Below are 23,592 nucleotides of genomic sequence, written 5' to 3' on the forward strand. Positions count from 1 at the left end.
TTCAATAATTTGCAGGCGCAATGGAATGGGGGAGCCGGTGTTATTTTAACGTCCGAATGTCGAGGAGGGTGTTTTGCTTGAGCACTCCTCAGCTGTTTTCAGCCGCAGTTCTCCGAGCCCCCTGTAAGCGCGGTGCTGTAGTAGCCTCGTGGGAATTCCCTTTACGCGGCACCAATGTCATGGCTACCACCGATGTTTGAGAACTTTCATTGTCATTGTGAACTTTATTTGGCAAAGATTTTAAAGTTTTACTAATAAATGAGCAAAAGTTCTGTATTCACAAATGTAACGAAATTTTTGCAAACGCACGACACGGTTATCAGGACCATATCGTACGATAATTATCGTGGTATCGCCAGATCGCGACGAGCCGAGTCAAATCTGTAAATTAGTTCCACGCCCCCCCCCCCCGCCGAGTGGGGGGAGGGGCTCACTAACACCGCCCCCTCGCTATACTAACCCCTCCCACTTTACCACAGCCCCGCCCATGATTCCCTAACCCCCGCCCTCGGCAACACTAACCCCTCCCACTCGACTCCAGCCCCGCCCATGACACGTTAACCCCGCCCCTTCGCCACACTAACCCCTCCCACTCAAATCTAGCCCCGCCCATGGCTCACGAACCCGTTTAATCTGACTCCGTCTTTCCCCCCCCCCTCGACTCCCAGCCGTGAAGCCTCTTCGCACTAACCCCGCCTCCTCTTCGCACTAACCCCGCCTCCTCTTCGCACTAACCCCGCCTCCTCATCGCACTAACCCCGCCTCCTCATCGCACTCACCCCTCCCCCCCCCCTTGACCGCTATTACCCCGCCCGCCCGCCCGCCTCACAGGGCCCCCGCCCAGCCCCAGCGCGCGGCGCACGCGGCTTGACGCGGCTAGACGCGCGCGCGCGCCGCAGCCGATAGACGCTCGCAAGCGCGGGTGGGCGCGCGCACAGCCTGACGACCAAACCCGCGCGCGCGTGCGTGCGTGCGCGTGCACCGGGGTCTCGTGCAACGCCTCCGCGAACTCCCTCGCGCCACAGAGACTCGCGAGCTCCGCGTCCTCTCCCCACAAAATAACAAACACCAGCCCCGCCCCTCACCCCCCCTTCCCGCCCCTTCACTGGCGCGTGAGGGCGACACGCAGCGCGCGCCATGCGTCCGAGGCCCGCATGATGCTCCAGCTCTTCCTCATCGGTAACTATGACTAAACTTGCTTCTGACGCATGCACAAATTAACGATAGCCTTGCTGTTGATTGCTGTCAAAGTATTCGGTTGCATTGCGGTATATTTTTTTTGCGAAATTCGGGATAAAATAAACACCGGTCAGTGACTTCCGGTGTGTTTGCAGCCACTTCCGGTGGTAGTAAAGTTCAATTTACTTTTTTAAATAAATAAATAAATCTCAAATGCGTTTGCAAAGCGCTCCCATGATCTATCGCAGTGCATTGATTGCTCCGTGTGTTCGCATTCCAGTGCTGCTTTTCGAAGAGACGAGCATTGCAGAAGGTACGAGCTTTTAAATCCCTCCACTCCTGCAAATATTCGCACGGCGTGGTCCCGCCACGCGAAGTTCCATTCAACTCGCCGGGAGCGTCCCAACACGACGCGCCTGAATGTCCACGGACGGCACCGATTCCCACGCCGATAGTCCGCCGTGGCGTCTAAACACGTATTTGTCATAAGCTTTGGAGAACATTGTGACACAGATGAGGATCGCGTGTTCTTTAAAAAATATATATATGACAGTGCTTGCACCAAAACGGTTTCAGTTAATGCGGAATCTTATCCGCACGTGAGGGCTTATCCCCCTTATCGATTCGATGAATGGTCACGGGGCAATCGGATTCACGAATCGATGTTTTTGCCGCAATCCTGTGTAGTTTCATTCACGATGCATGTATCTGTAAAAAGTTTTATGCGGGTTGTTAAATACCGTCTCTTGCACTAGCTCGTACCGCATTAAAACCTTGATAAAACGGTTACCGGTTTGCGCATGTGCAGTATACAAATGTCTCGCAACAAACACGAAATTTGTATTGATAATTAAATTCGAAACGGATGTATGTCGCTATCTCATGGTGTGCAGCGGTTCGACCCCCAAACTTTCCTTCGCGGGAGTTTAGACATCGGCGCAAATTACATTCGGCGCCTTCACACTCTGCCAAAATTACACTGGAATCGTTAATCGGTTCCTGACTTTAAGAACTGTTCAGCTCTTCTGCAATCGGTTACCAGTGAACCGGTTAAAACCCATAGTTTTTGTGCCGCTGTGTTCATTAACACCAGTGTGGATTTTGCACAGTCTTAATTATTCGTGGAATTTACGGTTAACAATACAGTAGATATTACAATGCTTTCATCTAGCAGTGGATTAACCACGAAGCGCGGGTATTCCCACCTCTTCCGAGACGTGCTGGGCAGCGCGGCAGAGGAAACAACAATGACTGCTCCCCACAATGGGGGGGTCTCGAGGTCACCCTCTTCATGCCAGCAGCTGTGATAAACCCACATCGTACCCCCCACCACCACCACCACATGGCAGCCTGCCGCCACCGACTGGAGTGTGACGCCCTGCGGTAGACGGCTATGCTGCTGGATTGACAGAGGCAGGGAGATTGAAGCGTCCTTCTCTGCAGTGCAAGTCCTCGTGGTACGAGGAATACGAATCGGAATATTTATTTATACTGGAGGAATCCGATGAGCTATAAAGCTCTTTTTCACAGATGTCCATTGCATCGCGGCAGCATCCACCGCATCCTCATAAATGAGCAGCACTGACAAGAGTGGGTGGGTGGCTTGGTCATCTCTGTTGGGGTAAGGGAAGACTCAAAGACTCAACGCAAAACAAACACCAAGCACACCTTCTCCTTATAAGATACAGAGACCGTGTACAATATACAACCGTCAACACTGCCCAGGTACCCAATGCGGTGTCTGTGCGTGGTGGCGGTGGTGGTGGTGTAAGGGGCCATCCATTTAGTACGTACGTCAAAACGTACGTACTAAATTACCCCTCCATGCGTACGCACTAAATGGATGGCCCCTAAGTCATTGGTGAGCGGTAGGGTAGTGGTGAGCGGTAGGGTAGTGGTGAGCGGTAGGGTCGTGGTGAGCGGTAGGGTCGTGGTGAGCGGTAGGGTCGTGGTGAGCGGTAGGGTCGTGGTGAGCGGTAGGGTAGTGGTGAGCGGTAGGGTAGTGGTGAGCGGTAGGGTAGTGGTGAGCGGTAGGGTCGTGGTGAGCGGTAGGGTCGTGGTGAGCGGTAGGGTCGTGGTGAGCGGTAGGGTCGTAGTGAGCGGTAGGGTAGTGGTGAGCGGTAGGGTAGTGGTGAGCGGTAGGGTAATGGTGAGCGGTAGGGTAGTGGTGAGCGGTAGGGTAATGGTGAGCGAGCTGCGCTACGAACCCGGCGACCTGAATTCGAATTCCTGCTCATGGCCAACACCGGTGACGATTATGTGAACCGGTCCTGGGCCTCCCCTAGGTCGACTCGGCCTCAGTTGAGTGCCTGGTGTAGTGTGTAAACATCGCCACTAGGGAGACAAAGGCGGTCGGGCGTGGTGTTGGCCACCCACCCCCTCGTGTGCCGGTGTCATCCTTCATAGGTGCTCGCTAACAGCACTTGCCTCAACAGTCTGTTGAGGCTATACGGGGGATCTTTGTCTTTTTGTAAGTCATTTCGTATAGAAATGTTTTTACATACCGACCTTTTCACATGCAGTCATATAGTCATCTCGCGGGCAGTACATGCTAAAGAACAGTAAGTTATTTTGTCCATGTTCAAAGCAATTTGCGGTTTATTTGTGTCCAGTAAGCAATATGTGCATGGGTAATATTGTTTTCAAAAGATGTTCGCATCTGATATCTTTACATATTCACCTATCCCTCAGTCCTCAGCCAGTCGGCTATACAGTGTTGTAATGTACAGTGAGGGAAAAAAAGTATTTGATCCCCTGCTGATTTTGTACGTTTGCTCACTGACAAAGAAATGATCAGTCTATAGTTTTAATGGTAGGTTTATTTGAACAGTGAGAGACAGAATAACAACAACAAAATCCAGAAAAACGCATGTCAAAATGTTATAAATTGATTTGCATTTTAATGAGGGAAATAAGTATTTGACCCCCTCTCAATTAGAAAGATTTCTGGCTCCCAGGTGTCTTTTATACAGGTAACGAGCTGAGATTAGGAGAACACTCTTAAAGGGAGTGCTCCTAATCGCAGCTTGTTACCTGTATAAAAGACACCTGTCCACAGAAGCAATCAATCAATCAGATTCCACACTTTCCACCATGGCCAAGACCAAAGAGCTCTCCAAGGATGTCAGGGACAAGATTGTAGACCTACACAAGGCTGGAATGGGCTACAAGACCATTGCCAAGCAACTTGGTGAGAAGGTGACAACAGTTGGTGCGATTATTCGCAAATGGAAGACACACGAAGAACTGTCAATCTCCCTCGGCCTGGGGCTCCATGCAAGATCTCACCTCGTGGAGTTGCAATGATCATGAGAACGGTGAGGAATCAGCCCAGAACTACACGGTAAGATCTTGTCAATGATCTCAAGGCAGCTGGGACCATAGTCACCAAGAAAACAATTGGTAACACACTACGCCGTGAAGGACTGAAATCCTGCAACGCCCTCAAGGTCCCCCTGCTCAAGAAAGCACATACACATGCCCGTCTGAAGTTTGCAAATGAACATCTGAATGATTCAGAGGACAACTGGGTGAAAGTGTTGTGGTCAGATGAGACCAAAATGGAGCTCTTTGGCATCAACTCAACTCGCCGTGTTTGGAGGAGGAGGAGGAATGCTGCCTATGACCCCAAGAACACCATCCCCACCGTCAAACATGGAGGTGGAAACATGCTTTGGCGGTGTTTTTCTGCTAAGGGGACAGGACAACTTCATCGCATCAAAGGGACGATGGACGGGGCCATGTACCGTCAAATCTTGGGTGACAACCTCCTTCCCTCAGCCAGGGCATTGAAAATGGGTCGTGGATGGGTATTCCAGCATAACAATGACCCAAAACACACGGCCAAGGCAACAAAGGAGTGGCTCAAGAAGAAGCACATTAAGGTCCTGGAGTGGCCTAGCCAGTCTCCAGACCTTAATCCCATGGACAATCTGTGGAGGGAACTGAAGGTTCGAGTTGCCAAACGTCAGCCTCGAAACCTTAATGACTTGGAGAAGATCTGCAAAGAGGAGTGGGACAAAATCCCTCCTGAGATGTGTGCAAACCTGGTGGCCAACTACAAGAAACGTCTGACCTCTGTGATTGCCAACAAGGGTTTTGCCACCAAGTACTAAGTCATGTTTTGCAGAGGGGTCAAATACTTATTTCCCTCATTAAAATGCAAATCAATTTATAAAATTTTTGACATGCGTTATTCTGGATTTTTTGTTGTTATTCTGTCTCTCACTGTTCAAATAAACCTACCATTAGAATTATAGACTGATCATTTCTTTGTCAGTGGGCAAACGTACAAAATCAGCAGGGGATCAAATACTTTTTTCCCTCACTGTACCTGCCTCAGTTCATCCGACGTGAGATTGAAGCTTCATTATGGAGGAATAACAACTTTAAAGTCACGGTCACAGGCAGCATTAGCATTCCCGTGATATCACTGTATTGACGAAGTAATAGAGGTTAGATAGCGTATTTACGTGATCTAACTCCAAAAAACTATTTTGGATGATATTGGTCGCGAAAGCCTACATGTTAAACTTAATTAAAACCGTATGGGTGAAATCATGGACCTAACTCGAGTTTTATGATGAGATTCTTTGCTGTCAAATTGAGACTTGCTTCTTATAAATTAATCTTCACCGTTGTGTTGAACAGCCTATGATTGACAACCTAGGTCTGTACCTACTAAAGCTGTGTTTTTTTCATTCAATTAAAAAAAAAAAATCTTCATTGTAGTCAACGTGAATAAATTGAGAAAAATCTAGTAACGAGAGTCTTATCCAAATCTCCAAAGAAAAGGGACTCCGTCTCAATTGCCTCTCACCTGGTGGCAAATATCGGTCATGTGTGTGTTCATTGTTATGTTAAAGTGGCTTTAATGTATTCTTTCAAATCCAACGTGAAAAGTGTTAATTTTTGTTGTGCTTTACCCTTGATTTTTGTGGGTTTTGATTTCCTTTCGTTGCCAGGAGAGAAGCACTGATTTTAATAAACGCGGAGCGCAGCTTTTGGAGGATGAATAATAAATAACAGTGCATTAGCTCTTGCGTGACGGCAAGCGCGCGAGGAATTCGCCTTCGCAAAATGTGCATCTCGACTACAGCGGACCCAGTGGGTGCCTGCATTCACTTTGTGCTCGCTTCATCGTCTCTGTTGAGCTAACAAAAATGCATTTAAAAACAATAACAGGTTGGGATTCTGCCGTTGGCGTAGTGGTTAGCACAACGGACTTGCAATTCGTACGTGTCCGTTTAGATCTACCGGCACAGCAGTTGAGCAAGCGGTTACACTTCTTAAATCCCCCCCACCTCTGTCCACCCAAGCAGTTGAAATGGGTTCACCACAGACTGCGATCGGCAGGTTGCGTGCTCCATACTCTTGCCTCCTACATGATGAATGACCAGCAAGGAAAAATAGAAAAATAGGTCCCTGTATTGGAAGCCATTCCATAAGCAAGGAATTGCTGGGCTGCACCTTTAAGATCTCATAAGCAGTTAAGCATAATTCATGACAGGAGTTTTTTGGTCACGATCATAAATTTATTTCTGTTTCGTGGCAGTGAAAGAGTTCTATTTTAATATTAACTTAACCTTTTATTTTTACTCAAGTTATGTCGATCACCTTGTGGGAAATCGGCAGCAATTATCCCATGGAACAGCTGGCTCCTGTATTAGGAACGTAGACCTTTCACCACCGTTTTAATAGAGCCATTCGCTGACTGGTTATGGATTGTGTACGTTCACTGGAGCAACATATTTGAATACAGTAAATTCGGACAATTTAAATTGCTCTCTGACCGGATAAGAGCCCAATGAAGCAGAGTCTCCTTTGCAAGGGAGACCTGGGTGCTTGTATCAAGTGTTTATTATCAGTTCCGGGAACAAACACAAATCAGAGACATGATTTTGACTATTAAGACAAGTTGATTAGCTTGAGGGGGACACGGCGCTCGACGGGATGAGAGCCGATGGATGATCCTGGGGATGGAATGGCAGTCAAAGGAGAGAACACAACCAGGAGGGCGACCATGGCAGAGATGGAGCGATGAGATCAGTTTGTGTGTAGAAGAAATAGGGATGGTAGCAGCACTGACTGGACTGTGAGGTATGGTGATGGTATGGGGAGGCGGGCCTTCATCCAGGAGTGGATAGACAATGGCATCTGATTATCGATTCATTCATATTCTTTCATAACCAGTTGAAAATACACTTACATAACTCTTGAGAAAAGATCCTTACTTGAATTAATGTGTTCTCTCTCTACTGTATATTATTACCATGTCTTTTAACCAGGTAAAAGTCCATTGATGCAAGGGTTTTGATTCATATGTTGGCACAGAGGTAGTTTATGTAAATTTTGGAAAAACTGCTAAATTACTATTATTATTTTCTGCCCTTTTGGCTGTTTTTTCTGCTAGAAATCGGCAAACTGTTTCTCTGCCAATACATAAACCAGGCTCTAGAAGCCTCTTCATGAAGCAAAAAATAATGATTACGAGAAAATGATTCAGATAATAAAAGAATACTTATAAAAGATCTAAGAAAGCAGACGACAGTGTTTGGATATGTCTCAAGGATGGATCATGGACACAATACCAAATGTGGCCTTAATGCCAGAATACAGGAAATCAAGCAGTGAAGACAGAAATATAATGTGTTGGATTAATCAAGTGGAGACATAGAAAATAGGGGATTGGTGATGAATGAAGCTGTGAAATTAGTAGACAGAGAGTAATGGAGGCACTTTATTCAAACCCACCGTCGCTGCTGAGCAGACGGTCAGGAGGTGAAGAAGAGTCCATTGTGACCCGAAGTAACAGGGAACATCCGCTAATATCGTTCCAGTTTGATAAACATGTTTTATTGTTACAATTATACTACTATGTAGAAATAGTTTTTTTTTATTTTCACGATCTTTGTCAAATGCACTTTTAGAAAATAAACAAAAATGTGTGCTGAGATTGGTTTATGGAATAAAACGTCTGCAAAATTGCCAGTGATTTGAAGACCGTTTTGAAGCCTGCTGTATCAGAATCTTTATTTTTGATGCCTTAGTTATCCTGGAGGAATCTAATGACCTATGAAGCTCTTTTTTCACAGATGTCCAGTGAGGGGCGGGTCAGTAAATTTGAGCGAATGTTGAATGTAGCGGAGATGCATCTTCATTCAACATTCGCTCTCCTCTTCAAAGTCCACACTCGAGGCCTTGCTGCTGCCTTCTCCCGTTGATGAGTTACTTCCCCAAGGAAGACCCTGCCCAGTTTTTCCGACGCTTTCATCCCCCTCCAAATCCGTCACCCCCCCTCCTGCTCCTCTTTTCCTCTGGTTGCTGCTTTCTTCGCTATCTTGGGGCTCCTGGTGTTTGAGTCGGCTTGTACGAGGCATGTCGCGCCACATTCTGAATACGCTCAACTTGTGCTCTGTCAATATATTTTAATAACATTAATTTGTTATTTTGTTTATGTGTGTGTTGTTTACACTCGTGCATAAAGGGTTGCCTTGCACAGCGTCTTGGGATGCTCTGGTATTTGGATTATTTTCCGTTCAAATTATGATCGTGATTACAATTTCTCCGAATTTGCTATGGACTGTTGGAACAGCCGATTGACTGTTGGAGATGCACTCTACAATTAATGAAATTTGATATTTAACTTTTTTTTCACGTAACACTTTTCCACAGCAGTCTGAACACAGGCATTCCTTCATAAAATATGAAGTGTACAGTTTACACATCACTGCCCCTACCGTAACTAAACCATACACTTGACTTTGACTCTGTTAATCCAATCAACTTAACAAACTGCCCACTAAGGGGTTTAGGATGTATTATTTATTTAGGATGTATTATTTTATTTAGGATGTATTATTTATTTAGGATGTATTATTTTATCTAGGATGTATTATTTATTTAGGATGTATTATTTTATCTAGGATGTATTATTTTATTTAGGATGTATTATTTTATCTAGGATGTATTATTTTATTTAGGATGTATTATTTTATCTAGGATGTATTATTTTATTTAGGATGTATTCTTTTATCATGGATGTATTCTTTTATTTAGGATGCATTCTTTTATTTAAGATTTGGGATGTATTATTTTTACCAGGGCATAGACCCCGTTGTATGTTTGAAAGCGACTCCCAGCCAATGCAGTGACAGTGAGCAGCAGATTTGTTTAACAGATACACCAATAAATATAGAGGCACAAGCCAGCAACATAAACAAACGTCTAAAAACGCACACGTGCATTGGTACGTTTAAAAAAAATGTGCATTGCATTTCTTAACATTGAAGTGCTATTTACAATTTTACACCAACAAACATTGTACAGTGCAGTGTGTTGCTTAGCCACTTGCCAAGAATGTTAACAACAAATAATTAGAAGCTCTGCAGTCTGACCTACTTTTGAGGAATATATAAAGAATAATAGACTGCTTAATCCCATATATTATAACCAGTACTGTACTTGCAACAAAAGTATGAAGTCGGGCTAGTACTGCTATAAAGACAGCAGGAATAATGAGGTTTTACTTTGCAGTGATTACTTTCTCATTGATTGATTGTGTTTGTTGACGTGGCCTTAAGCTGTTTGACAAGAATGACCTGCCGAAGGGTCTTGGTGAGAGAAAGTAGAGAAAGTTACAGCGAATAAATCACAAGATTGCAGACACCGAGCAGCAAACTCATTGAACCCTCAGATCCTTTATTTATTTTATTGCAGTTAATGCTTTGTTAAATGGTCCCAGACAAGAGTCGTCATTGAATTTTCCAACGCTCCTTATTTAACGAGGAGGCGACAAGCTTTTGTTGACCACTCGCAGACTCGACGTGGCTGTGACTTGGGTTTTTTTTTCTCCCCCTCCACCGAGGCGCTATCTCCAGCTCACTTCTATGAAAATTATTATTAGTCGCGAGCGATGATGACGGGAGCACATGTTGGTGACATGCCATGAACAACACGTGTAATACACATCATGCGCAGACCAAGTCCCACGATGTATCGTGGGCTCGATTTTTATGCTGATGGTGCTGATGGTTTTTGTAACAACGGTTGAAGCCGGTACCAAGTAGCAAGCAAGAGGTCAACTCACCCGTACTTAAAATGTCTGGGTTACACTCCAACTGCCTAGAGTGCAATCGAGCTTACAAAGCTGCGGACTGATACCGTGCGTTATCGGCATTTGATTCAACAGCGTAGTTCATCATCGCTCCCATCACCGTCACTTTACTCAGAAGTACCCTGAGACAGTCTCACAGCAGATCACAAGCAGCCGTGGCCTCACGGTTGATGAATAAGGCAGCTCTGTCTCGTCTACGGATCAGAGGCCAGGGCAGATAAGAAGCCAGTGCTGGCCTCGTTTAAAAGTTGTCATGTTGTTAAATTCCCTGCCAGGAACTTCTATTAACCAAACAGCCGTGGAGCCATGAGTGCAGAGCACATGGGCACCGCGGAACAAGAAAAAGCCGAGGTCCATTTGGTTGAATTTGCCCTTGATCCGAATGCATCACGACGACCCTGGCACTGCAGAGCGTTAGAGCTTCACACGCGCGTGTGGCCTGCGGTGGCCGCTGGCTCTGCCGCTGTAATGAGTTTAACGGTGAGACGTGGCAACTTTGTGCTCTGCCTCCATAGGCTATAAACTGAATCACTGAGCTGCAATATTGTATCGCTTTGCATCAATATGTAATGTTTATTCAGTCTGAAAGGTGTCTAAAATATACACTCATAAATTATAATTCAATCCGCCGCTCCAAAAGTCTAAATTCGTAGCATGTCTTGAAACGGGAATTGTGATGGCAGTCATCTTTTTTGGTGTCCATGAGGCAGTGGTTGAAATTTCACATTACGACAATAATCTGTTTGCTGTTGAATTATTTATCCAAGACAACCTCACCGAGTCTCAAAATTGTATTTTAGGAGGGGTACTGCTTGGGTTGTGCAGCCAGTGCCTTTTTGAGTGTTTTGGTTTGTGAGAGGAAACTTATTTTGGCTAGAAAACTTCCCCGCATATGTGGGGATATTGCTCAAATATGCATTACAGGCGTCCCTCGCGTAACGCCGTCCCACATAGCGCGAATTCACAGTTACGCGATTCATGTTCAAGGGACATACTTAACACCTATGCTATGCGTTTTAAAGTTAACCCTTCCAGAAAAATAGTAAATTACATTTTGTAAAAAAAAAAAAGATTTTCAATGGTAAAAATTAAAAGTGAAAAGATCCATTTGTGATGGCGTCACCGCGTCATGCCAGCGCCCGGTGTCACAGGCTGGGCGCTGCCATCGTAGATCTGACGTCTCTGCGTCACGCACGATGATGATGCTGATGATGATGATGCTGCTGCTGATGCTGCCAGCAGCCCACAGAAGCGTATCATAAAGCCCTCAAGGTACTCCTTTTTTAAGTAATCTTTGTAAGTGCAGGTATCCCTCAATTTACGAAACCTCGCGTTAACGCAATTGACAGTGCAACAGTAACGCCTCCACATCACCTTTCCAGTCGTTCCAACGCACAGATCTTTTGCCGAGTTCCCTGAAAAGTTTAATATTTTTTTTTATTTTAAATTAATTATTATTCAATGGGTTTAATATTTAGGTTTGTTTTTTTATTTTTGTATTGTGATTAGTGATATAGGTGGTGTATATTTTTCGGTTAGGAGTAGAGTTGGGATCACACATCCCTCATTTTTTGTTTTAAACGAATGGGAGAAGCCGTTCCCATTTACGAAATGTCGTTTTACGCGCGTGTCTTTTGAAGAACGCATCCCTTTCGTAAATCGAGGGATGCCTGGAGTAATCGTTTTAATCTGAATGATTATTCTCTGTTATTAAACGTCTTATTAATTATTTTTGTAACAATACTATTATTAAGTATTACATATATATCTTGTAAATCCAGGGCTCAAGTAATGAAATGAAATGCTGTACTTAATTGTTCTTCGGTAACGCACCCTCGGCGTATAACACGTACAGTGTGTCTATGGGAAAGTAGGCTTCACACATTGCGATTCGACTTACGCGCTGTTTTTCAGGAACGCGTCTCGCGCAGCACGCGAGACGCAACCCAAATACATATTGGCCAGGGACCTGTTTATCTGTACGGGCATATCACTTGTACTAAAAACGTATCGCGATTTGTGTACTTGCACAACGTTACTCTGTTTCAATGAGCAGACTGGCTTCCCGAACGCTTGGCCCATCAACTTGAAAGCAAATACAGTAAAGGGAAAACTTCGGTGCGGGATGGTTTTTGTTGGTTCGTTTGCAGCTTGTGTTAATGAACACTCCGTTTTACACCTCCACCTGCCTCAGAGGCGCGGGCACATGTTCAACCTTCCCCACCCCTCCACCCCTGTCATCTACCGCCTCCCTTTACCCTTCCACCCAAACCCCTCGCCCGTTATGCAAGTGACACCAAGGTATCTTGCGCGTTCCAATTTACTATGTATTTGTTGTTGGTACATGTGCTGTTTGCCGTGGGTTGGGCCACGTCTCGCGTTGGCAGCGGCTGCCATTGTTGTGCAGTGGCTGCTGCTGCTGCTGTTGTGTAAATGGTTGCGTTGTGTCTGTGCTGCCCTGTGTGTGTGGTTTTTTTTAGCCGGGCGGTGCGGGCGGCGCTTCTGATCCTAATGCTGCTGCGCATGTCACGGCTCTGCCTCCTTGGCACACAGAGTCGTGTCTCGACAGGCCTGGCCTGATACCGTAGTGTGCATCAACACTAACTCCCTTCTCAGTTCCACTGCTGGATTGGGTCCCCTGCTGAGATGTTGCACGGCACCTTTTAACTGGGCAACCTCAGTCTATAAATATTTTTTCATTTATTTATACAGGAAAAGATAACTGGGTCTCAAGGCTTTAGCAATACAGTCCTGCTCGGGATGTTTGACCAATCCCTTGTTAGAGGAAACTTGCTCTCCGGGTGTAAGATCCTCACGTGTGAAGGCTTAACGCTCGGCCATGTTGATAGGCCTGTAACCTAGATGATGTGCTCCAACCTGACGTGAGAATAGAGAGCCAGATTTGTGGTCACATCTACACACACGTTCGGATGTCATAATGACATTGTAAGGTGTGTACACGCGGCATATAGTGCCACGTGGCCCACCAGCACACGCTAGTTTTATTAATTATCAGGCTCGCCAGAAAATATGGTTTGAAGAATTCTGGCCTCAATATATGTCAAGGTCAGAGCTCAGTTTGTAGAGCAGCAAGGCTCACAAATGCAAAGTTGTGAGTTCTAACCCCAGAGAATATCTTCCCTCCACCTGATGAAGCTGTACCACCACTTGCCGGGAGGTCCGCAGTGCTTGTCCTGTGGACAGACTCATTTCTAAAAAATATATGTGGAATGTCTCTCACTGCCTAAAGACTGGCAGCATAAATCAGCAGTGTCCGTTCTGTTTGGGGATGTTTGTATTTTAAACTGGGATTTATTGATATTAATGACAGTAATATTGAATACCGCTAAAGCATCATGTTACCGTGAGACATTATTTGATTGGTGAAGGCCATGCGTTAAACTCATAAAAATGTAAAAAACATTGTACATTTGTAATAAATACTGTATTTTAAATAAACTAAAACATAAAATAAAGTAACATAACTAAAAAAAATGTTTTTTTATTACCTTGAGTCCTTATGCTGGCTTATTTGTCAGTCACCACAATTGCACACACACATAAAGATCCCCCATGTAGCCTTAACAGGCTGTTGGGGCAAGTGCTGTTAGTGAGCAGCGCCTATGAAGGCCGCTACAGTACACGAGGGGGTGGATGGCCAATAGACCCAGCACCACGCCCGGCCGCATTTGCCTCCCTAGTGGCAATGTTTACACACCGCACCAGGTACTCATTTAAGGATGAGCCGACCTCGGGGAGGCCCAGGACCCATTCAGATAATTGTCACTGGTATTGGTTATGAGCGGGAATCTAACACAGGTCATCGGGTTGGTAACGCAGCCCGCTAACCATTGCACTACCGCGCTCCACACACACAGGAGCACGCACACACACACAGGAGCATGCACACACACACACGTGCACTCACTTTCACACACACGTTCGTGCATGGACATATGCACAAACTATCGTTATTTTGGCAGGTGAGGCCCACTGAGCTATATGGCTATTTTTCAGAAGTGACCTGGCCACAAATGATAGCCCAACTAGGTGGTTTATAACGTGGAAATTAATAGCAGCCAAATACTCTAAACACAAATACTCACTCCCAGCGGGATTCTGTGACTCCTTCCATCTCATGGAGGATCGCTCCGCTGAACAAAATAGTTAAGTGGTTCGGTTCGCAAGTGCGAGTTCGCGTTTGTAAGTCGATGTTAAAAAAATATATGTCATGGATGCTGGTTTGTAAGTGCGGATCTTTGTAAGTTGGGCGTTCGTAAGTCAACGTCTGCCTGTGCAGCGCAATGAATGTGTTTAGGCCACCATACTTTGTATGTGCAGCTATGAATGTAAGAGGACATAAAGAGGTGTATTCACCCCTTGGTGGACCCTTGAAAATTATCTTCCGCAGCATTGGGACATCAATACTTACAGATCGCAGGAATATATAGCAAAGTTCTTCTATACATAGTAAACGTAAAAAGCTAACTTTGGGAACATTGTCGTCCCAGACCCACTGGGTGCCCCATTCATTCAATTACACCAGTGGATTTTCCCTGCTCAGGACAGACTGTTTTCGGTAGTCAGTTTGTGCTAACACTGCTGGTTTCGCGACGAGTCTGCCTTTGATTAGCGCCAATGCTGCCGTTGATGCCAGCATCAAGTCTCGCTGCAAGCAACGGTGGCTAGGCAATGTTAACTCCCTCGCCTGGTATACAGGTCATGGGTTTTATCCCGACCCTGACATCTGTATATTTGGAGTTTGCATGTTTATCTCCCCATGGTCTTGTGAATTTTTCTTTGGGTCCTCCGGTTTTTCCCTCCACATTTAGAATAAACATAGCATATAGAGTTTGGCTGCTATACATTTCCACGTGATAAGCCAGTTCGTTGAGCTATCATTTGTGGCCAGGTAGCTTCTGAAAAAGAGCTATACTGTATAGCTTAGTGGGCCTTGCCCGGTAAAATAAAATAGTTTAGTTCATAGTTTAGTTTCACTCTTTATTCTTGCCACAAGGGCATGAAGTCTCACTGCTTAAAATAAGGTGCAGACTTTGCAGTAATTAACACAATGGTTTTCCTTTTTAGGTATAAAATAATGAATTTGCAAACGGTGGAAAATGAGGTCGTGGTGGTTCATTTTAGTAAAGTTGCGTTCAAAGCTTGCATGTCTGTTCCCCATGAAGAGATGGTGACCAGTTCTCAGAACAGACGGATTTCTCACGCTCTGAGCGGCCATTTTCGACGGTGTTCGCGCTGACGTTACGTCTCCAGTGCTCGACGTGTAACTCACATCCACAATTTACTTGTACTTTCAGCTTGTGTTGAAGGGATTTATTTCATGATCAAATTCGTCCATTGGTGCTTTTTTCTGCGTGCAAAATCAAATCATGTTGTGCAATTATATAAAAGTTTATTCTTTGAATAGCCCAGGAAACCTTAATTTTCTTCGCTGCTCACAAATCACATTGTGTTTCCCAGACAGTGTAATCACATGCAAGCAATTGCTCTATGATTGGTATTGTCCTAGCAAGGTGGCAGGCATACCCACTGGTAGAACAGGAGGGCTCAGGGTCTCGATGATAATGTTCGTCTCTTGTCTAAAGAGCCCCATCATTAACATTCTGACGGCAACAGAAAGGAAAGTCCCAGCTGGTGTTCGTAGTCAAGTCAAAAAAGCGTCTCCTTTCTTAAATGAGTGTTGGCTGGTGCAGAGCCAACTTTCGGCTGTACACATTCAAGAACCAGGACTCACTGTTGGGACAGCCACTGTTGATATTCCACATCGCGATACTACTTTGGCTCCAAAATGGGTGAGGATTTTTTTTTTCCATTGAAAAGTATTTTTTTTAAATATACCCACACGCCGCATTGTGGCTTAGAGCACTCCACTCACATTTTTGGAAGGTCGTGAGTTCGGGTTGTTGCGAATTGTGTCGGCCCATTATGCCACCTGCATTGATAAAATAAGTACCGCTCCGGGGGGAAGTCAACACCAGTTGCCTTAGAGAGAGACTGGGCCCTGACCATAGCAATGTGGAATTTTCACCACTGGCTCGTGGGAGACGCGAGTGGAGATACCGGTGGTGCCACGGTGGCGAGATGTTAACTACCTCGCCCGGTATACAGGAGGTCATGCGTTCTGATGCTGACACTAACGCCTGTTCTCTGCGTGGTCGCGTAGATTTTTCTTTGGGTCCTCCGGTTTTTCCCTTCACATTTAGAAACATGCGAGTATTTGGCCGCTGCTATAAATTTCAACATGATAAGCAACTTCGTTGAGCTATCATTTGTGGACAGGTCGCTTCTGAAAAAGAGTGATATAGCTCAGTAAGGCCTTATCTGGTAAAATATACAGTGAGGGAAAAAAGTATTTGATCCCCTGCTGATTTTGTACCTTTGCCCACTGGCAAAGAAATGTTCAGTCTATAATTTTAATGGTAGGTTTATTTGAACAGTGAGAGACAGAATAACAACAAAATAATCCAGAAAAACGCATGTCAAAAATTTTATAAATTGATTTGCATTTTAATGAAGGAAATAAGTATTTGACCCCCTCTCAATCAGAAAGATTTGTGGGTCCCAAGTGTCTTTTATACAGGTATCGAGCTGAGATTAGGAGCACACTCTTAAAGTGAGTGCTCCTAATCTCAGCTTGTTACCTGTATAAAAGACACCTGTCCACAGAAGCAATCAATCAATGAGATTCCAAACTCTCCACCATGGCCAAGACCAAAGAGCTCTCCAAGGATGTCAGGGACAAGATTGTAGACCTACACAAGGCTGGAATGGGCTACAAGACCATTGCCAAGCAACTTGGTGAGAAGGTGACAACAGTTGGTGCGATTATTCGCACATGAAATAAACACAAATTAACTGTCATCCTCCCTCGGCCTGGGGCTCCATGCAAGATCTCACCTCGTGGAGTTGCAAAAATCATGAGAACGGTGAGAAATCAGCCCAGAACTACACTGGAGGATCTTGTCAATGATCTCAAGGCAGCTGGGACCATAGTCACCAAGAAAACAATTGGTAACACATTACGCCGTGAAGGACTGAAATTCTGCAGCGCCCGCAAGGTTCCCCTGCTCATGAAAGCACATACATGCCCGTCTGAAGTTTGCAAATGAACATCTGAATGATTCAGAGGACAACTGGGTGAAAGTGTTGTGGTCAGATGAGACCAAAATGGAGCTCTTTGGCATCAACTCAACTCGCCGTGTTTGGAGGAGGAGGAATACTGCCTATGACCCCAAGAACACCATCCCCACCGTCAAACATGGAGGTGGAAACATGCTTTGGGGGTGTTTTTCTGCTAAGGGGACAGGACAACTTCACCGCATCAAAGGGACGATGGACGTCAAATCTTGGGTGAGTACCTCCTTCCCTCAGCCAGGGCATTGAAAATGGGTCGTGGATGGGTATTCCAGCATGACAATGACCAAAAACACACGACCAAGGCAACAAAGGAGTGGCTCAAGAAAAAGCACATTAAGGTCCTGGAGTGGCCTAGCCAGTCTCCAGACCTTAATCCCATAAAAAAATCTGTGGAGGGAGCTGAAGGTTCGAGTTGCCAACATCAGCCTCGAAACCTTAATGACTTGGAGAAGATCTGCAAAGAGGACTGGGACAAACCTGGTGGTCCAACTACTCTTGTTGGAAATCTGCGATTGCCAACAAGGGTTTTGCCACCAAGTACTAAGTCATGTTTTGCAGAGGGGTCAAGTACTTATTTCCCTCATTAAAATGCAAATCAATTTATAACATTTTTTTACGTGCGTTTTTCTGGATTTTTGTTGTTATTCTGTCTCTCACTGTTCAAATAAACCTACCATTAAAATTATAGACTGATCATTTCTTTGTCAGTGGGCAAACGTACAAAATCAGCAGGGGATCAAATACTTTTTTCCCTCACTGTAAGTCTTTTATTTTTTATACACACTGCCCCGCGTTCGTTTCAACGTGGAGACATTGCTTTTGACGTGATCCAAAGCACATTTCTGCGGGACTTGCGGGGGATATCCGCATTATCTCCCATGATTTAATCAAAAGGCACACGGCTAATCTACTGTTCGGGAAAGTGTAAAGTTGTACGCGCCACTGTAAAAGACGGTCACATGACCGCTCTGGCGTCAGTTGAGGAGCGACACCAACACTGAACCGGGCTGGCGCTGTCAAGCGTTGTGACACGGCAATAAAACTTGTGCTGTTTCTCAGAACGACTGGCGGTCTCCCACCAACTCCCCCAGTCTGGTGGTTGAGACACACAACTCTGTGATGGAGCCAACATCCACATGGTCAGAGGAACACGTTTTTTAGAATTACTAGAGTGCAGCTCCCCCCCCGGGGTTCATGTGGTAGACTGCCGTTGGGCAACCTCTCAGAGTGCATTGCACTGACATGATCCCCCGAGCACACACGCGACGTTGGGTGTCTCGTCATAGACCACAGACCATCGATTAATCCCCTCTGTGAGTCTGTGCATTGTCAAGATTTTGGGGCTCAAGATTGCATAATTTACAAATTTTTTTTTTTTACCAGCGCGGCGCATGTAGAGAAAGTGTAAATGTTCGAACGTTTTACAGTCGAAATCAAAAGTGAAGGATGAATATTTTAAACCGGTAACGGGTTTGCTCACGGGCACCAAAATGCAGTGTGCAGAGACATGCTTTCCACTGACAACGGAATCCAGCGAATACACCTCGCTAGATCGATGTGCGAGTGGAGGGGACGGGCTGATCTGAGTTGAAGCTCGGGAGTTTGTCAGGGAGCGCTTGCAAAAGTCCACACTGGGGCTTCATCGACTCTCGCTATGATGCGTTGGCAGGCATTGCGGAACTACTTTTTAGTTACCCGCTTCCGATTTTTATTTTGCATCGGTTGCAATGGCACCGAGTCATTTCCAAGCCCGAGCCGCTCGTCAGGGAGTGTGCCTTCGATTGCCTCGCCACGTCGCCGCAGCATCGGCGACAAGAAGGCCTCGTAACTTTCCCGGCGCTCTGCCAATCGTGCACCTCGAGTGGCGCCATGAGTAGTTGCAGACCAGCTCACTGCTGTGCGCCGTGAGAAGCCGTGGATTCCCTCGGAGGTCGATGCGCGAACGCACGAGCGAGTTAATATGCAGCCTTCCTTCCACCCGCCCTCCTCACGACAGCACCTTGAGACAAATTGCAACGTCGGAAGGCACCGAACGCTCACCCTGTCTAATGATTTAACCCCAAATTAAAGGTTTTGCTGATGCGTGCATTATAGACTGTTGTAGCTGTGTGCTGTGGATATGGATGGGTGTTTTTATACGGGGAGAGCTGGGGGGGGAGAGGGAGGCTGTGGGTGGGTGGGCCGAGCATTCGAAGCCGCCCAGACAGTTGTCAGGATTTGCCAAAGCTGACATACCCTGTTGGCACACCGATTATCTGGCTACATTTCATCGTGTAAGGCAAACATGTTAGCACTCTAGTTTTATTAAGTTATTAGGTGATATGGTGACCTTGACAGAGTGGGTTTAGATCAGAGCTTGAGAAAGAATGCGCCCAGACGGACGACAACACACGCCTCCTATTGTGCTCACGCACGGGTGTGCGTTGAATATTGTGTTGCACGCTTCTTGAATTCATAGTATCTCCGCTTTATAGCCAGCAGAACAGCTCTGCTATTAACTTTAATTTATCCCATTTTGACGACTAAAATTCTGACCCGGTGTCCCTGTGGTTATACATTTCTGGGCCTGATTCATGTTGAATTTGGTTTCAGGCTTTTCAAGAATTCCGGCCATGGACGTAAATTCAGCGAAAGCATTTCGCAGAATTTACATGCGAGTTTTTGTTTGACCAAATCACCAGGCAGAATATATTGCGCCCTCCATTCCGTACAAACACCGCACAGCCAATCGGCAGCGGAGGGAGTGCGGTGGCGAGTTGTGCCATAATCGCTGATACCGTCACGCTTGCCCCACCGGCACCCCAGGCCAACCAATCAGGCGCCGTCCATCTCACACAAAACTTAGACAGATTCTCTCATATAGCTAGCAATAGACTATAAGGCCAGCACGGCAAACGGGGGGGGGGGGGGTTGATACAGTGAGGGAAATAAGTATTTGATCCCCTGCTGATTTTGTACTTTTGCCCACTGATAAAGAAATGATCAGTCTATAATTTTAATGGTAGGTATATTTGAACAGTGAGAGACAGAATAACAACAACAAAAAATCCCGAAAAACGCATGTGAAAAATGTTATAAATTGATTTGCATTTTAATGAGGGAAATAAGTATTTGACCCCCTCTCAATCAGAAAGATTTCTGGCTCCCAGGTGTATTTTATACAGGTAACGAGCTGAGATTAGGAGCACACTCTTAAAGGGAGTGCTCCTAATCTCAGCTTGTTACCTGTATAAAAGGCATCTGTCCACAGAAGCAATCAATCAATCAGATTCCAAACTCTCCACCATGACCAAGACCAAAGAGCTCTCCAAGGATGTCAGGGACAAGATTGTAGACCTACACAAGGCTAGAATGGGCTACAAGACCATTGCCAAGCAGCTTGGTGAGACGGTGACATGAGTTGGTGCGATTTTTCGCAAATGGAAGAAACACAAAAGAACTGTCAATCTCCCTCGGCCTGGGTCCATGCAAGATCTCACCTCGTGGAGTTGCAATAATCATGAGAACGGTGAGGAATCAGCCCAGAACTACACTGGAGGATCTTGTCAATGATCTCAAGGCAGCTGGGACCATAGCCACCAAGAAAACAATTGGTAACACACTACGGCGTGAAGGACTGAAATCCTGCAATGCCCGCAAGGTCCCCCTGCTCAAGAAAGCACATATACATGCCCGCCTGAAGTTTGCCAATGAACATCTGAATGATTCAGAGGACAACTGGGTGAAAGTGTTGTGGTCAGATGAGACCAAAATGGAGCTCTTTGGCATCAACTCAACTCGCCGTGTTTGGAGGAGGAGGAATGCTGCTTATGACCCCAAGAACACCATCCCCACCGTCAAACATGGAGGTGGAAACATTATGCTTTGGGGGTGTTTTTCTGCTAAGGGGACAGGACAACTTCACCACATCAAAGGGACGATGGACGGGGTCATGTACCGTCAAATCTTGGGTGAGAACCTCCTACCCTCAGCCAGGGCATTGAAATGGGTCGTGGATGGGTATTCCAGCATGACAACGACCCAAAACACACGGCCAAGGCAACAAAGGAGTGGCTCAAGAAGAAGCACATTAAGGTCCTGGAGTGGCCTAGCCAGTCTCCAGACCTTAATCGCATGGAAAATCTGTAGAGGGAGCTGAATGTTCGAGTTGCCAAACGTCAGCCTCGAAACCTTAATGACTTGGAGAAGATCTGCAAAGAGGAGTGGGACAAAATCCCTCCTGAGATGTGTGCAAACCTGGTGGCCAACTACGAGAAACGTCTGACCTCTGTAATTGCCAACAAGGGTTTTGCCACCATGTACTAAGTCATGTTTTGCAGAGGGGTCAAATACTTATTTCCCACATTAAAATGCAAATCAATTTATAACATTTTTGACATGCGTTTTTCTGGATTTTGTTGTTGTTATTCTGTCTCTCACTGTTCAAATAAACCTACCATTAAAATTATAGACTGATAATTTCTTTGTCAGTGGGCAAACGTACAAAATCAGCAGGGGATCAAATACTTTTTTTCCCTCACTGTAGATAGCCAGCACCTTGCCATACCACTTTTGTCTACCTATTGGTGATGTTTACACATCGCACCAGGTTCTCATTTGAGATTGAGTGGACATAGGGGAGGCCCATAACTGGTTCAGATATTCATCACAGCTGTTGGCTGTGAGTGGGAATTGAACTAGGGTTGCCGGGTTTGCAGCACAGCACGCTAATCCCTACACCACCGCTCCCAATCTAACGCACATGCATGCACACAAAACAAAAATAAGGACAAATATCCCCCATATAGCCTTAACAGACTGTTGAGGCAAGTGCTGTTAGGAACACCTTTAAAGGCCGGCATGGCACACGAGGGGGTGGGTGGCCAACACCACGCCTGGCCGCCTTTGTCTCCCCAGTGACGATGTTTACATACCACACCGGATACTCATATGAGGCTGAGTTGACTTTGGGGAGGCCCAGGACCGGTTCAGATAAGTGTCACTGGTGTTGGCTGTGAGCGGGAATCGAACACGGGTCGCCAGGTTTGTAGCGTAGCGCGCTAACCGCTACACCACCATTCCCCACACATGCATGCACACACGCACGTACGCACGCATGTACACACACGCATGTACACATGTGCTGATGTGTGTGTGTTTTTGCCCTCCTAGGTACAGAATAAAATTGATGACGGTGATGAGCATTATCTGGATGATTGAGAATGAATTGTTTTCGATGATGATCAAAATGCTCCTCCTACATCTGATGATGATAATGCACCAACCAAAAATCCACAATTCCTTATCTCATGGCGATCCACCAGCCCTTCCCTCCAAAGCGCTAGATTACAGATGTATACTGATATGTGCACACCGCACCAGGCATATATTTATATAAGGCTGGGTTGGCCTACGTAGGAATTTGAACATTTACAACTGATTATTGTCATGGCAGGAATCGAACTCAGGCTGCTGGGTCCGTAGCATAGCGTTGCTGCCTGCCAACGCCCACTGCTGAGTCCTGGGACTTGTGTCCGTCGCGTGTACGGCTCTATGTAGGGTCCATATCTTCACACACGTGTGTGTGTTCCTCTATCCAGCCATTTCGGCGCCACGTTGGAGAGATGTTAACTACCTCGTCAGTCATACAGGAGGTCGTGGGTTCGATCCCGACCCTGACGCCTGCTGTATATTTGAAGTTTGCATGTTCTCTCCGTGGTTGTGTGGATTTTTATCGGGGTCCTCCAGTTTTTCCCTAAACATTTATAAACATGCGTTTAGATTATTTGGCTGCTATAAATTCCCACATGATAAGCCACTTTGTTGAGCTATAATTTGTGATAGCCAGGTCGCTTCTGAAAAAGAGCTATGTAGCTTAGTGGGCCTTACCTGGTAATATAAAAATAGTTTTCAATAGTTTAGTTTTATTTCACACACACATAACCCCGCACCTTCATCAGCACACTTGGTTCCGTACGGTGCGGAAGCGGTTCAATGTACGTACACACGCACATGTTACGCAAACTAAAACGCGCTCGAAAGTTAGTGCTGAAATTGTGCAACAAACTTGCGGAATGGAGGTAACAAACAAGCACGCTAATGAGTGTGGACTGGGTCACCGGCGCTGTCTCGGCACTCGCTGCACAAACACCGCTAGCGAT

General features: G+C 45.8%; 1 protein-coding gene across 2 annotated transcripts in view; it reads left to right on the forward strand.

The window, feature by feature from the left end:
- The first annotated feature begins 827 nt into the window (after positions 1–827).
- The window catches only part of LDLRAD4 (low density lipoprotein receptor class A domain containing 4), a 169,436-nt gene continuing 146,671 nt past the window's right edge, over positions 828–23,592 (forward strand). The window contains exons 1-2 of one of the 2 annotated variants that reach the window (XM_032971019.2): positions 828–1,179; positions 1,460–1,492. In XM_032971019.2, the coding sequence (XP_032826910.1) occupies positions 1,155–1,179; positions 1,460–1,492 (58 nt within the window). In that variant the 5' untranslated portion in view covers positions 828–1,154. The remainder of the gene's footprint in view (positions 1,180–1,459; positions 1,493–23,592) is intronic. The other variant, XM_076074026.1, reaches the window with a different exon arrangement.

Source organism: Petromyzon marinus, chromosome 45 (assembly GCF_048934315.1).
Source record: "Petromyzon marinus isolate PM22_M1 ecotype Great Lakes invasive population chromosome 45, UKy_Petmar_22M1.pri1.0, whole genome shotgun sequence".
In the NCBI taxonomy this organism is placed as follows: domain Eukaryota; kingdom Metazoa; phylum Chordata; class Hyperoartia; order Petromyzontiformes; family Petromyzontidae; genus Petromyzon; species Petromyzon marinus.